The 16127-nt window shown below is 43.3% G+C and overlaps 1 protein-coding gene across 1 annotated transcript; it reads right to left on the minus strand.

Moving 5' to 3' along the window:
• Window positions 1–6315: 6315 nt before the first annotated feature.
• On the minus strand, window positions 6316–12364 carry LOC113543887 (CD209 antigen-like protein E). Its single transcript, XM_053231503.1, has 8 exons — window positions 12316–12364; window positions 12140–12194; window positions 11599–11726; window positions 10776–10865; window positions 8202–8273; window positions 7554–7708; window positions 7325–7437; window positions 6316–7217 (listed from the first exon to the last, which is right to left on the minus strand). The coding sequence occupies exons 1-8, from the start codon at window positions 12347–12349 to the stop codon at window positions 7064–7066; spliced, it is 801 nt and encodes a 266-aa protein (XP_053087478.1). The 5' UTR covers window positions 12350–12364; the 3' UTR covers window positions 6316–7063.
• Window positions 12365–16127: the final 3763 nt, after the last annotated feature.

Below are 16127 nucleotides of genomic sequence, written 5' to 3' on the forward strand. Positions count from 1 at the left end.
ACCGCATCTAAGCCTTCACCTCCAACGCACTCCCTTGGACCACCTTTTAATTCCTTCCTCCACCCAAGAGCTCTTAGTGTTGTGAAGAAACCCAGATACTGCTGCCATCCCCCTCCCCAACCCCTGCCGTGAGGCCCAGCACCTCAAATTGACGGCTGATGACGACGTGGAAGCCTTTCTGTACACCTTTTAATGGGTTGCCCAGAGGGAGGGCTGGCCGAAGGAGGACTGGGCCCACACCCTTGCTCCCCTCCTCATGGGACAGGCCCAACTGGCTTACTATGCCCTCACCACCGAGGAAGCAGCTCAGTATGACACAGTGAAGGATGAGATCCTCCTGCGCTGCGGCCTCTCCACTGCCAGCACGGCGGCAGAGCTCCACAGGTGGCGCTACGACCCAAAGTCCTGGAGCGAGCGGTAGCCACCCTGGAGAGCAGGGGCGACCAAGGGGAGTTCCCTTGACCGTCTCCGGCTAGACGTCAGGATCTGCACACCCAAGGGGAGAGGAGACCCAACCATAGCCGCTCTGCCTACGGGACACCCCAGGACGTGTCCATGCCGACTAAGCTGGACCCCACCACCCCAAGACGCGTAGAGAAACCCTGGCTTTGCCAGATTCGCCCTTCATAAAGTACCCCACCCAGCCTGCCCACGGTCCCCATCACGGTACCTCAAGTTAATGGCAGACAATTCTCGGCCCTCCTGGACTCCGGGAGCATGGTCACCCTGGCCCGACCCTCCATCCTCGCCTCACCCCAATCCAGTGGCTCTCTGAAGGTTTCCTGCGTTCATGGGGATGTCAGGGAGGTCCCAGCAGCCCATATCTCTGTGAGCCACCAGGTTAAGGAGTGGCCCCTCCTGGTAGGCCTTATCCCTGAGCTCCCTGTACCCGTAATACTGGGCAGAGACTGGCCAGGATTCTCTACTGCCAGAGCTTCACGGGCCACGAGGAAGAGGAGAACCAAGACAAGGCGGTCAAGGATCCGGCTGGCTTGCCTCTCCCAGGACGTAGAAGATGCCAGATCGACCTCTGCAGGTGAGCCCCCCCTTTCAACTAACCCTGTGTCTTCTGTGTATTCCCAGGTCAATCGAGAGGGAAACTTCATCGGGGAGCAAAAGGAGGACACCAGACTAAAGAACTGCTGGGCTTAGGTGCGGCTTGTCGAGGGAGTACACCAGCAACCTGACCAGCGGCTGCCAGCCACCCACTTCCTAGTATGAGGAGGCCTGCTATATCTCAAGACAGAGCATCAGGACCAGCCCTGCGAACTGTTGGTGGTACCCCGCACCCGCACCCAAGCCCTTATGCAACTGGCCCACTCGCATCTGCTGGGGGAACACCTGGGGGCCTGAAACACCCTCGAAAACCTGAAGGACCGATTCGCCTGGCCGGGGATGGACGCCGAGGTTCGGGTCTTCTGCCAGCAGTGCCCCCAGTGTCAGCAAATGACCCCCTATAAGCCTGCTCCCGTGCCACTCATCCCTGTCCCCATTATCGGCATCTCCTTTGAGAGGATCGGCATGGATCTGGTAGGATCGCTGCCAAAGTCTGCTCGAGGCCACGAGTACATCCTAGTCATCGTGGATTACTCCACTAGGTACCCTTCCCTGGCCTTCCCTGAACCAGTCCCACTTCAGAAGGCCACCTCCCGGAACATCGCCCGTGAGCTCCTTCTCCTCTTCAGCCATGTGGGGCTCGCCAAGGACATCAACACCGACCAAGGTACGCCCTTTATGTCCAAACTAATGGTGGATCTGTGTTGGCTGTTGCAGGTGACCCACTTGAGGACGTTCGTCTACCACCTCCAGATGGACGGGCTGGTGGAGAGGTTTAACCAAACGCTGAAGAGGATGCTCCAGAGGGTGGTAGACAAAGAGGGGAGAAGTTGGAACCTTCTTCTCCCCTACGTATTCTTCGCCGTCCGAGAGACCCCGCAAGCATCGACTGGCTTTACCCCCTTCAAACTGCTCTTCAGATGGCGACCTTGAGGATTGCTGGACGTGGCCCAGGAGGCTTGGGAGGAGCAGCCCTCCCCTTATCACTTCCTGGTGGATTATGTCAAAGAGATGCAGGAACACATCGACAAGGTGATGCTGATCGTCAGGGAGCACATGGAGGCTGCTCAGAGGGAGCAAAGGAGGGCCTACAACCATCCCGGTCAGCCTCGCGAGTTTCAACCTGGCATCAAGGTCCTCGTCCTCCTGCCGGCCACCACCTGCAAATTCCTGGCTCTGTGGAAGGGCCCGTTCACAGTCCTCGAGAGGGTGGGTCCCGTCAACTACCGCCTGCACCAGCCAGGTAAGTGTGCAGACACACAGACTTATCATATCAACTTGCTTAAGAAATGGACTGAGCCTACCCCTGTTGTGTCTGTGTTTGCAAGCCTCTCCACAGATCCTGCTGAGCGTACCTTGGTCCACCGAGGTTAGGAGCTCACGCCAGCCCAAAGCCAAGAACTGGCTGAGTTGGTGGACCAGTTTGCGGATGTCTTCTCCTCCATCCCTGGCCTCACTCACCTGGTCCGCCACAACATCAAAACCCCTCCAGGAGTTGTGGTCAGACAGCGGCCCCACCGCGTCCCAGATATTGGAGTTTGACAGCTACCCCCTCCTTAGGGTCGACGACCTGGTGGAGCGATTGGGGAGGGCCCACTTCATCTCCACGCTAGACCTAACCAAGGGATACTGGCAGGTGGTCTTGAGCCCGGACGCCAAGCCCAAAACAGCCTTCTCCACCTCCGGCGGCCACTGGCAGTATTGGGTCCTTCTCTTTGGGCTGCACGGGGCCCCATTATAGACGATTTGTATATTATATATATATAGACAATATTATAAACGATTTGTGCCAAACCTTTCCTCGATTGCCTCTCCCCTCTCAGATCTCACCAGGAAAGGCCAGTTAGACCAGGTGCAATGGAGTCGGGAGGCCGTGCAGGTGTTCGAGGAACTAAAACAGGCCCTAACATGCTCCCCGGTGCTGCGAAACCCTGACTTCAGTCTCCCCTTCATTGTCCAGATGCCTCCAAGACAGGACTGGGAGCCATTCTCTCACAGATCTTCAACGGAGAAGAGCACCCGGTCCTCTTTGTGAGCTGAAAGTTGACCCTCGTGGAGAGGAACTACACTGCTGTGGCGCGAGAGGCCCTGTCCATCAAGCGGGCCATGGAGGAGCTCAAATACTACCTGGCCAGCCGACCCTTCACTTTGGTAACGGACCACACCCCCAAAGATACCAACGCAAAAGTAAAGCAGTGGTCCCTCTCCCTGCAAGATTACCACTGCACTGTTCAACATCGAACAGGGGTTCAACACAATGGATAATGCAAATGGGCCCTCCCTGTGCTATTCACTCTGGGCCCATCGCATGCTGGCAGTAGGTTTGGAGCTGGGGAGGGGGTACTGTGATGGTGGGCCGGCAGCCCGCGCACGAAAATGATCCATTGTTCCTCACATGACTGCCAGTGGGTGGTGAAAGGACAGCACGGGTTCAGCATCCCCGTTGTTTTCGAGAGCCGGAGTGCGTGTCGCTGCGAGGTGGAGCGAGTTAATGAAGTGCGTCTGGCAGCCAATGAGGACAGCGCCAAACATCTACCCTCACTGAGAAGACGGAGGAATATAAAAGGAGCCCGCAGCCGCTCTCAAGAGAGGTAGGTGAGTAGTATGACTGCTCTAATGTATGTGTCCATTTTTTCCCACCAGATGGAGATCTTGTTGTGGCGATTCGTGCAGATCAAAGATCACTCTGGAGAGCCTGGGTGTTGATGCCATTAGACTTTATTATTTCTAGAATTAAGCCGAGAAGTTGTCTGCAGACAAAAGCTGCCCAACTCTTCAGAAGGGCGTTCTTATATACAATTACCTGAAAACTCTTTGTTACAACCCCAATTAGTCTAGGGGTACGTGGGGAATAACACTTATTTGATTATTAAAAATATGAGTGGTGTGTGGGTAATCACGGACCAGTAACCAGTAGTGCAAAACAATCCAAGTGATTTATTTATCTATATACAAGTGGTGAAGTGTGTAGTGCCGGGTGAGAGTGATAATATTTACAAACTATTTACAGTAACACAGAACAGGACGGCAAAGGGGAAAAAGGGACGCGAGTGGCACCAAAGCAAAGAAAGGAACAAAAACAAAACAAGTCTACCTATTTTAACCCTCTAACCTAACTACAACAAAAGATAGAAAATAAATCTTCAGCGTCCAGGACGCTCTAACTACCTACACTAACTAGCCAAACCAAAAGTACAGAGGGTGGTGCTCGCTCCTAACCTAGTGTATCTAATACAAAAATGGACCTCCTGTGTGCTGCACCATGTATGTCACGTGACGTACTTACCTGTCCCCTTTTCCCAACACTAACAAAGTCACAACCATGGTAACAAACAACAAATTAACCATACAGACAAGTGACTAGAACAAAGCGGGAAAACATGGAACAATTGACATACAAGGACAAAACACAGTAAGGCAGCGTAACTTAACACAGAACAAACAGAGGTACAACAGGGTTTTAGTTTTACGCAACCAGGACAACAACGACTTCTCTTGAATGAATGGCAGCGGGTTTTAAATAGGCGGGGTCAGAGGTTGATTGGATGTCACGGCCGATGACATCAGTGGGGTTACTTGCGACAGACAGGAACGTTATCCAATGAGGTGACCGCTGCAGAGAGAGAGAGAAAGAGAGGGAGGGCGAGAGAAAAGGGGGAGAGAACAAAACACAAAAAACACGCGGACATACCCCAGAACGTAACACTCTTCGACGTCCTGTTTTTAACAAGACACAAGGTTACACCATATGCATATAAGCCCTACTCACTTAAATTTACAGCTTCTTCCTGCTTCCCCCTTCAGCAGGATTCCCATGCATATGTAAGATCACAAAGGTCATTTTTAGGCCTCGGTTTCTCAGCATACACTTTCTGTACCATGCACACAGTTCTAGTCAGCAAGCCTTTTACTGAGATACTGGGTACAATGACACATTTTGCACTATACCGGTTCCATACATCTATAACTTTGAGGACTAAACATTATCAAATATGTGTGCACATTTTGTGGTTAAAATATTCTATAATCTAAGCACGGAAGACGAGCCTCAACCTCTGCACACTGACAGCCCGGCCCACTGAGAGCACCCGCCGTCCACCCTCCGTCTCACTGCCATGCTGCTGCCTGCTCGCCGTGTTCAGCCACGGTATCACACTGCATCTACGCCTTCACCTCCAACTCACTCCCTTGCACCACCTTTTAATTCCTGCACTGAACAATCAAATTTCCACCAAATAAAGAACCAAATGTTCCCCCTTACTCCTGACTCTAGGTACTTGTATTCGGCCTCTGTGTGGTTTTGCTTGTCACAATGTATATATATATGTAAAATGAAGAAACAAATAAATTGTAGTAAAATATTAGTTTGTTTGTTTTTTTACTATAATGTTTACTTGTGCTTAGAAATGAGAAATTTACCACTGATCCTGTCTCTAAACAACTTCTACTTTATGCCTTTACAAGAAAATATTTAACCTATTTTAAATAAATTGCAATAAAAATTGAATGAATGTTTAAATGGGTGTGACACTACAGGGAATTCTACTCGCATAACATATTAAATGAGACACTTTATTGTGATTTACTGAATGAGAACAACAAAAATAGAAATGATAAGCAATATTCACACAAGATCCCTACAGCACAGAGTGCCAATAAAGTACCAAGCATTAGGAGGAGACCAAGAGCAGATATGCAGATGTGCATTTCAACTTGGTGGCCCTTTTCTGTTTCAGCATGACAATGCCCCTGTGCACAAATTGAGGTCTACAAAGACATGGTTTGCCAAGATGGGTGTGGAGGAACTTAAGTGTCCTAAACAGAGCCCCGAGCTCAAGCCTATTGAACACATTTTGAACAAACTGACTGTTTTTATCATTAGGTTTGTTAAACTGGCTCTTTACCTGATATTATCTTTGCACAAAGATGCTCAGGCAAGGTTACAAAATAGAATCCATTTCAAAATTTAGTATCAGATGCCTGGAATAAGACTGTAGGCTGTGAATTGCTCCAGGTAAGTGGCCAGTTGTGTTAGCATGTAGTCTGTGGGGCATGATACTAGAGAACGGGGCAGAAAAAAAATGTTATCTTCTGTTTACTGCTTTTTCTGTTGCCATCCATAACCCAGTAGAGCTTCAGTGCAAAGTATCATGTATAACAAATAATACACACACTATATTTTGAAGACGTGTAAACTTTTATTAATTGTTTAATAGCAAATTAATATTACATTTAGTTTTAACATGAAAGGCACACCACTCTTTCTAACATGAAAGGCACACCACTCAATCATCAGCAAACATACAGTACATAGCAGAAGTACAGAGATGCATGACAAATTAAAGGAGAACCTGTTGCTGTGTTATGCTATGCTGAAGGGTTATTAAAAAATTTAACTGAAGAAATATCTTTTGGAAGAGCAGTGTTCATCTGTCCAGTACAGTTAGAAGACTTGTAGAATTTATGGCGAGGTTCACTGAAGCTCTTTTGGTGAATCACGTTTACCTCCTTTAATCAGAATCAGCTCATCAGACCTGATGTGGATCCTTGTATGAGTCACTAAACATCTTCAGAGTTATAACTGTTCAGTCGCTTTGTCTTTAACATGTTTTCAAGGAAATAAAACACTGGCGATTCATGATAGTAAAACTATTCTAAATAGATATTGTTAAATGTTGAAGTTTCTACAAGGCAGAGGGAGAAAATCTACATACATGATCTCATGCCATCTTCTAATGGTCTAGAGGTTTACACAAGCTTAGATAATCACATAAAAAAACATCAGTCATTTGAACTTGCTGGTTTAAAAATCCAAGACGTTTTAAAATGCTGAAAAACATTTAAAAAATCTTTGATTCTGATTTAAAGCTGGCTGTATACATTTTCTTAATAGACAAAATCCAGTTGGCTGTATTATTAATATCAAATATTCAGACTCAATAACCAAACATTATCCACTTTTCTCAAAATCGTAAGTATTTTTAGCCAAAAATGCAAGTGCAGTATTTTACTTTTCACAGATGAATTGTTTTAGCTTACGGCAAGAAGCGTCAAACCATTTATGTGTTTCACCAATCTCATGCCCCAGAGAGGCACAGTTCTCTCCAGAAGGGTCCTCTTTTTTCCAGTTATCAGGCTCATTTGGAGATCGATACCAGAACCTTCGTAAGTAAGAAAGTTTGCTGTACAATTTATTTATATTACACAGAAAGTTGTATATGTTTGTGCTGTACACTAAAAGAAGCTTTTGAGTGTACACGGTTCTTACGTTACACCCGTCTCATTTAAGGGCTGGTTGTTCACCCACATCCACTTTCCCTCAGTCTCCAAGTCATTCAGGCCAATCCAATGTGTTTCTTTAATTTGTGAAGATACAAAATCCTAATGTAGTAAATAACATGACACATAGCTTACACCTGTAACCAACACAAGTGAAATAGAGACAAATAATCAAATTTTATCATAAAAACTGGAAAGAGAAGAACCACTACACTAACCTGTTCAGTTTGGCTGGTTATAATCACCAGGTGGCCTCCTTTCTCCACACAGTAATCTCTACTCTGTGTCCAGGTCAGTTTGTTAGTTAAGAAGTAGTAACACTTTAAACCAAGAGACTTCCATCCTTCCTCGCAAAGTTTACAGTTTTGATTTGCTTTTGTCAAGAAGAGATTTAAAAAAAGATCAATTATGAAATGAGGCGAATTGTGTATATATACACATGTGACTGCAGTAAACTGCATTTACTAGACTTTTCCTCCTTATACATATACAGTAGATGACAAGTTTAATAATAATAATAATAAATAATAATGTGTTCCATTTATATAGCACCTTTCTAACATGCAAGGTCACTATACAATTAAAAAAACAAATAAAGATAAAAATTAATGATTAATTGACTTAAAATTATTCTAAAACTATCTATCTATCTATCTATCTATCTATCTCTCTAATCTTATCCTGCTCTTATAATATTTTTAAAAAAAAAAAGAATAGCTACTCCCATCATATAAACCCGGCATCCCCTGTCTAGAATATATTCAGTTAAATCATTTAACCACTGCTCGGGCCCTAATAAGATGTCTAGTGTGAGGGCTTTCTGATGATGGATGTAAAAGGGGCAGGGGTGGGGTGGGAAGCCTTACCATTGCATGCAGAGAGACGGTCATGAGCTTGCTTATACTTCATCTTCAGCACTTCATAAAGTCTCTCTTTTTCTAATGTAAAAGGGGAGATTTTCTGATGCAAAGAGATGTTTAATGATTGGTGTAAACAATCAAAAAAAGAGCAATCTTACCATTGCATGCAGAGACGAGCTCCTGACGCTTCACATCTTTTTTTGATAGACAAAAGAAGAGTTTAATTTGTCAGGATTGAATTCAGTCAGGCAAAATGAATCAAGCATAAAAACAAAAACAGTAAACACAGTATGGCATTACTCTAATAGTCAACAGTGATCATTTAAATAAGTCGATTAAGTATAAACAGAAATACTGTAAATTTCTGTGATTAGAGCCTTTTCTAATGAAACGTGTTAACCAAACTGTCACACCCTGCACAACCACTAGGTGGAACTAAAGAAGTCACTAAGTTGCTATATCCTGTTTTGCCTGTCTTTGTTGTGTACAATTATAATCATTTGTTTAGATACAGATGTTGTTTAGGCTATTCTAGTAAATCACATGGCAAGCATAAATCATTCCAAAAACTTGAAAAAGAAACTTGTAAACAAAAACTAAAAAAGATTTTTATTAAATTTGGGGATTGCTGTTTAACAAGTTTTGTAAACATCAGACATTGGAATCAAGATCATACATTTAATATGGGAATCTGGAAAATGCATTAGCCTGCTAAATGGTTCATGCAATAAAAAGTTGTTTGAACAACTTTTTGTCAGGAAGTTTTTCATTAAATTCAAGAGATCCCAAAGACACACAATTTTAACATTTATCTGTATATCGTGGAGATACAAGCCAAGGTGTAAAATGTCACCTTGTAGCAGGATTTCATCAGTCCATTCACACAAATGTGAGTGTATGCTAAGATTTAAGAAAAGGCAGACCAAATTTCAACTTTCTATATAATTTTTTTTTTTTAATTTACAAAATTTAGGTTGGGACCTAGGGTGTTAATTTACATGCCACGTTTAGTGAAAATTAGTGAAAAAGCATAATTAATTCATAATACTTTTGAGTTTTTCCATCTATCCATGCTCTGTACCGCTTATCCTACACGGGGTTGCAGGGTAACTTGAAGCTTATCCCGGTGGACTCAGGGCACAAGGCGGGGGACACCCTCGACGGACACTACAGACAATTTGGAAATGCCAATCAGCATACAACACATGTCTTTGGACTGGGGGAAGAACATGGAGTACCCAGAGGAAACCCCCGAAGCATGGGGAGAACATTCAAACTCCACACACTCATGGCTGAGGCGAGATTCGAGCCCCCAACCCCAGAGGTGCAAAACAAACATGCTAACCATTAAGACACCGTGCCCATAATTGAGTTTTTTTTTTTTTTTTTTTTCAAATAAAATATTCAGCTTTGCTGTTACAGAGTAAAAAATAATAATATATTTAACTTCACAAAACTATAAGCCAATTAAAACACAGTATGTGCAGATTTTGAATAATCTATAGTTTAATTAATAGTTTCCTGCTGAGAGTCTACACTTTAGGCACCAAATATTTAGTCAGCCGCACCAACGACTCAGACAGTGGAGACAGACGAGCATCCCAGGACCAATTTATCGGCTATCTTCAGTTTTAAACACAGATAGCTGATTCATAATGAAATTGCAAACAAAGCAAACAAAAACTTCTGGAGATACCAGCATTGTACAGCTCAACATCCATCCTGTGGAAACATCTGAAGTGGAAACGTGTACACAAAAGCCATGAGATAGCTGAGTTAGCTAGACTAACTAGCCAGATCTTTTAATGTTTTACAGTATGAAACCTAAAGATATCACTTCAATGTTTGGTAGTGATTGCTTGTTGTGTTAAATATATTTAAGTGCTGCTACAGTCCAGAGGTAACACTCAGGATAATGTGTAAAGGGCAAATTTGCTTATTTAAATATTAGAAGCTGGAACATGTATGTAGCTAGAAACATGTATGAATTAACATGAGTTAGCCAGCTGATGAACCTAGCAAACTTCTGAAACCCCAACAGCATTTGGCTAAGTTAACTAGCTAGCTAATTATACCTTTCTTTATATATTGTTGATAATGGCAGTGGTGTTCCCTACAGCATAGAATAACATTTGTTAGATAACATAACAGAAAAGAAAATAAAACGTTTTAATTAGTTGTCAGTTAATTAATTGGCAATTACTCAAATAGTTTTCACCAAAAGTTTTTTTTATTCTTTATTGAGTCATTTTCTTGATGACTACTTTTACTTTTACACAAGTGAATTATTAATACAGTAGCGGTACTTTTACACAAGTAAGTGTGTTTTATACTCTTTTCATCACTGGTTATTATTATTATTATTATTATTATTATTATTATTATTATTATACAGTGCATGGGTGCCATGTAAATTATAAATTGTGCCAGTGAAGAGGGCGAAATGATAACTGTTAAACATTTTGCATTAAACAGCTTGCATTAAAAAATAGCTTAACAGCAGCATATCAAGGCCTTTGGCCAGAGGTGTTAAACACAGCTGCAAGCTGCTAAAGCAAACAGGAAACTTCTGAAACTTACCCTTGACTTTATGTTCTTGCATCATAAGTGTGACTGTAGCATTCTCATACTGCTCATGTATTATCTCAAAGGAGGCAATTTTATTGTGATCTATTGAACAAGAATACCAGGGTTATGCATAGACAAGGAGAAACATATGTTTTTAATACTAGGACATCTGTGGATGTCAGTCAGTTCTCACTGTGGTCATGCAAAACTATTGTGGTAGCTCAGTGGTTAAGATTCTGGACTATTGATATGAAATTAAATTCTATGCCTGCCAGGAACTTTTTGGGCTTTGATTTCCACATATGTTTGTGTCCTTAACTCTCTACTGCTTGTATCTGTTCACAATATCAATTTAATTTGAATAAAAGTGTCTGTCAGCAGCACTAAATGTACAAATTATACAAAATTTACTTCACATTGCATTCTTGCAACTTTGAAGCTGTAACAATGTGACTTTTAAAAAAGTCACACTGCACATATTGTTATCTTTCATTAAAAAATTAATTAAATGTTTATTTATTTATTTATTGAATAATAAATAAACAAATTGCATTTATTTATTTATTTATTTATTTATTTTTAGTATAATGTTTGCTTTTGCTTAGAAATTAGAAATTTACCACCGTTTCTGTCTCTGACCAAATTGTATTTTATGCCTTTACAACAAAACTCTCATATACTGTATGTTTTAAATAAAGTGCAATAAAAACTGAATGAAAGTCTAAATGGGTTTGACGCTACAGGGAATTCTACTCACTTAACATATTAAATGAGACACTTTATTGTGACTTGCTGAATGAGAGCAACAACAATAAAGATGATAAGCAATACTCACACAAGATCACTACAGCACAGAGTGCTGATAAAGCACCACCAAGCATTAGGAGGAGACCAACAGCACATATGAAGATCTTTCCTGTTTTCTTGTTGTCTTTCAGCTCAGTGCGCTCAGAGATATCTGAGAGAGAAGGCGTAATTATTTCATAGATTGTTGTCATATAGAGAGTTTCCCATCTTTAGTCCTGGAGATCCACTGCCCTGCACAACTTCAGGGGGTTCCTTTCCCTTAACACATCTGATCAAACTCATGAAAGACTTAATAATTAGCTGATGATTCATATCAGATTTGTTGAGAATTGGACTGGAGTTGAGAAACTCTGCCTTAGATCTCATTCAAAATAGCTGTATTCTCTCACATATTGACATAAACACACATTCATATATTCATATTTCAGTATCAACAATCCAAGTCAAAATCAAATCTGACAGAAGAAGCTAAATGATAGACCCATTTTCTGTCCATTCATAGAACATATTTTAGCTAAGTAGAAGTGAGATAAGCAGTATAATCATCAAAGAAACACATACCTGTGCATTTTTTGGGTTTTGGGTGGCAGTCCTGTATATTCACATAAACATCACCCTCTGTCTCTGGTGGTGAGAAGTGAAACTCCTTGTCATTTACAGTGTTTGTTCATGTAAAGTATATCAAATTTAAACCATCAAAAATGTATTTAAATATATTAAAGGTATAAACATTTCAGATATCTACCTGTTGGAGAATGATAGTTTTCACTACTATCCATTTTGCAGAGGTCAAAACTGATATCCTCATAGACGGCTTGCATTTCCAGACCTTGCTAGTGCTTCACACTTGAGTCTTAACCTGCGTTCACACCAGCAAGCAGAAGTCGGTAGTGGCACTGTTAGATCATCTCTTGTGGGTGTTTGGTATCCACTACTATTGTAGCTACAGGGCGTGAACTGTCCTCTTTTGGTTTGAATTGTCAGCAGTCAAGATTCATAGCCTACACCTAACTAATTAAACACAAAATAAATAATGCATAAATGGGTATGAAAATTTATATAGAAAACTGATCAGATCAGAAAACTGTATCAGGAAATGTTGCATGTACCTCCTGATATTTATATTCACAAAAAGACATGAGCGATTGACCAATCACATTGCAGTGCATTCATCATTCATATTCAGTAAGCGCTTTATTCTGGTCAGGGTCATGGCTGGTCCAGAGTCTATCTGTGGAACAATGGGAGTGAGGTGGGAATACACTCTGAATGGGATACCAGTCCATCAAAGCACACTATTCACAGATTCATACATAGGGGCAATGGACAGTAGCGAATCCACCTTTCAGCATGATTTTCAGAGGTGGGAGGAAACTATTGGTTCATTGGTCATACTGATATGTTTGCAAAAAAGTGTATAGAACAGAAAAGATGTTTGGAATACAATTTGGGTGTCTGATTTAGTGGACATAAGCACTTGGTAATATTCTTGTGCCATGATGGGGCAACAAGGACTAAGTAAAGATACAGTATATATATATATATATATATATATATATATATATATACATACACATATACACATATATATATATGTAGAGTTGTTAAATGTTGCCATAGCCCTTTAAGGTTGGTGTTATACGGGAGGAGGCAGGTCGTCAGGTTTTAGAAAAAGAGACACAGGCAGACAGGTGTAAAAAAAAAGAGAGTAACCAGGAGGAAATAAACAATACATTCTGTTGCCAATCCTGTTCTGTGTTGTATCTTTTCTTAAAATAATCTACAATATATATATATACATAGATATCTCCCCTCACAGAAAATAATGGGAAAGTGAGAGGGCTGAGGTCATGCTCACAGAGTGCCCCCGACCTCTTACTTTCTCATTATTTACTGGCATCACATTATATAAACTGTTCTTTATATCATGCATGCCATTAAGTCTTATTTTCTTTGTTTCTGTGTTGTAATTCCTGATTTAGAGCCTCACCCATTTATCATGTTTTGATCATGGATATGCCTTGATTGATACGGCCTGTCTGTGTTCTAACCCCTGCAATAGACTTTGAAGATGATTCTTCGATTGGCACAAAAACACTACGATGAGTATATGCACTTGTGTCCTGCCTCACACGTTTTAATTCACTGTCTTTCTGCTACACACACACACACACTCTACATGTGACTATTAAATGTTAATAGTCTCTGTTATGATAGAAATGATTAGCAGTGAAGATTATTATCTTGAGCAATGATAAAAAAAAAAACAAGTAATGCAGTAAGACTTGAGATTGTTGACATTAACAATAAACTTTGTCCATTTTAAACAGTAGAAACAACTGTATCATAGCTTAATCTAATGAAGAACATTGTATTTAAAGAGAATCACTTTAAAAATATACATTTTCATTAGGCAGAGTATATTACTGGGATGGTTAAGTTCTGCCATCATTGTGGAGGTTGTCCTAGATCTGGGTTCAGGTAGAGGCCCAGGGGATTTTGGCAGTCTGAAACCAATTACCATTGGCTTGCATATTTTTATATAATATATTAATATATATTAATATATATATAATAGTATACATAGTATTATATATATATATATTATACTGTGACGGCAGCCCGAGCACGAAAATCATCCATTGTTCCTCAACTGACTGACGGCGGGGTACTGAAAGGACAGCACGGGTTCAGCACCCCCATTGTTTTGGATAGCTGGAGTGTGCGTGGCTGCGAGGCGGATCGTGTTAATGCAGCGTGTCTGGCAGCCAATGAGGACAGCACCAATCATCTACCCTCACCGAGAAGACGGAGGGATATAAAAGGAGCCCGCGGCCGCTCTCGAGAGAGGTAGGAGAGTAGTATGACTGCTCTAACGTGTGTCCTTTTTTCCCACCAAATGGAGATCTAAGCACAGAAGATGAGCCTCATCCTGTGCACACCGATGGCCTGGCCTGCTGAGAGCACCCACCGTGCACCCTCCGTCTCGCTGCCATGCTGCACTCTGCTTGCCTCGTTCAGCCATGGGATCACACCGCATCTAAGCCTTCACCTCCAACTCACTCCCTTGGACCACCCTTTAATTCCTGACGGTTTCCTGCATTCATGGGAACGTCAGGGAGGTCCCAGCAGTCCATATCTCTGTAAGCCACCAGGTTAAGGAGTGGCCCATCCTGGTAGTACCCGTAATACAGGGCAGAGACTGGCCAGGATTCTCTACCACCAGAGCTTCACGGGCCACGAGGAAGAGGAGAACCAAAACAAGGCGGTCAAGGATCCGGCCGGCTTGCCTCACCCAGGACGAAGGAGATGCCAGAGCAACCGCTGCAGGTGAGCCCCCCCTTTCAACTAACCCTGTGACTTCTGTGTATTCCCAGGTCAATCGAGAGGGAAACTTTGTCAGGGAGCAAAAGGAGGACACCAGACTAAAGAACTGCTGGGCTTAGGTGCGGGTTGTCGAGGGAGTGCACCAGCAGCCTGACCAGCGGCTGCCAGCCACTCACTTCCTAGTACAAGGGGGCCTGCTATATCTCAAGACAGAGAATCAGGGCCAGCCCTGCGAACTGTTGGTGGTACCCCACAGCCGCACCCAAGCCCTTATGCACCTGGCCTACTCGCATCTGCTGGGGGGAAACCTGGGGGCCCGGAACACCCTCGAAACACCCTCGAAAAGCTGAAGGAGTGATTCATCCAGCAGTGCCCACAGTGTCAGCAAATGACCCCTATAAGCCTGCTCCCACGCCGATCATCCCTCTCCCCGTTATCTGAACTGATTCATCTGGCCGGGATGGACGCTGAGGTTCGGGCCTTCTGCCAGCAATGCCCCCAATGTCAGCAAATGACCCCCTATAAGCCGGCTCCCGTGCCGCTCATCCCTGTCCCCATTATCGGCATCTCCTTCGAGAGGATCGGCATGGATCTGGTAGGACCGCTGCCAAAGTCTGCTCAAGGCCACGAGTACATCCTAGTCATCGTGGATTACGCCACTCGGTGCCCCGAACCAGTCCCACTTCGGAAGGCCACCTCTCAGAACATTGCCCATGAGCTCCTTCTCCTCTTCAGCCATTTGGGGATCTCCAAGGACATCAACACCGACCAAGGTACGAACTTTATGTCCAAACTAATGGTGGATCTGTGTTGGCTGTTGCAGGTGACCCACTTGAGGATGTCTCACATGGACGGTCTGGTGGAGCGGTTTAACCAAACACTGAAGAGGATGCTCCGCAGGGTGGTAGACAAAGAGGGGAGAAGTTGGGACCTTCTCCCCTACGTATTCTTCGCCATTCCGAGAGACCCCGAAGGAATCAACTGGCTTTACCCTCTTCGAACCAAATTGATGCCAATCCTCAGGGAGCATATGGAGGCTGCTCAGAGGGAGCAAATGAGGGCCTACAACCATCCCGGTCAGCCTCGCAAGTTTCAACATGGCAACAAGGTCCTCCTCCTCCTGCCGGATGCCACCTGCAAATTCCTGGCTCTGTGGAAGGGCCCATTCACAGTCCTCGAGAGGGTGGGTCCCGTCAACTACCGCCTGCATCAGCTAGGTAAGCATGCACA

Source organism: Pangasianodon hypophthalmus, chromosome 29, assembly GCF_027358585.1.
Source record: "Pangasianodon hypophthalmus isolate fPanHyp1 chromosome 29, fPanHyp1.pri, whole genome shotgun sequence".
NCBI classification, from domain to species: Eukaryota; Metazoa; Chordata; class Actinopteri; order Siluriformes; family Pangasiidae; genus Pangasianodon; species Pangasianodon hypophthalmus.

Excerpts from the sequence above, each read along its gene's own strand:
- LOC113543887 (XM_053231503.1), bottom strand. The coding sequence starts at position 12,349 with ATGGATAGTAGTGAAAACTATCATTCTCCAACAG. Across the intron at positions 12,195-12,315 it reads AAACTATCATTCTCCAACAG|AGACAGAGGGTGATGTTTAT; the intron begins GTAGATATCTGA and ends TCTCACCACCAG. Across the intron at positions 7,438-7,553 it reads TAACCAGCCAAACTGAACAG|GATTTTGTATCTTCACAAAT; the intron begins GTTAGTGTAGTG and ends TTACTACATTAG.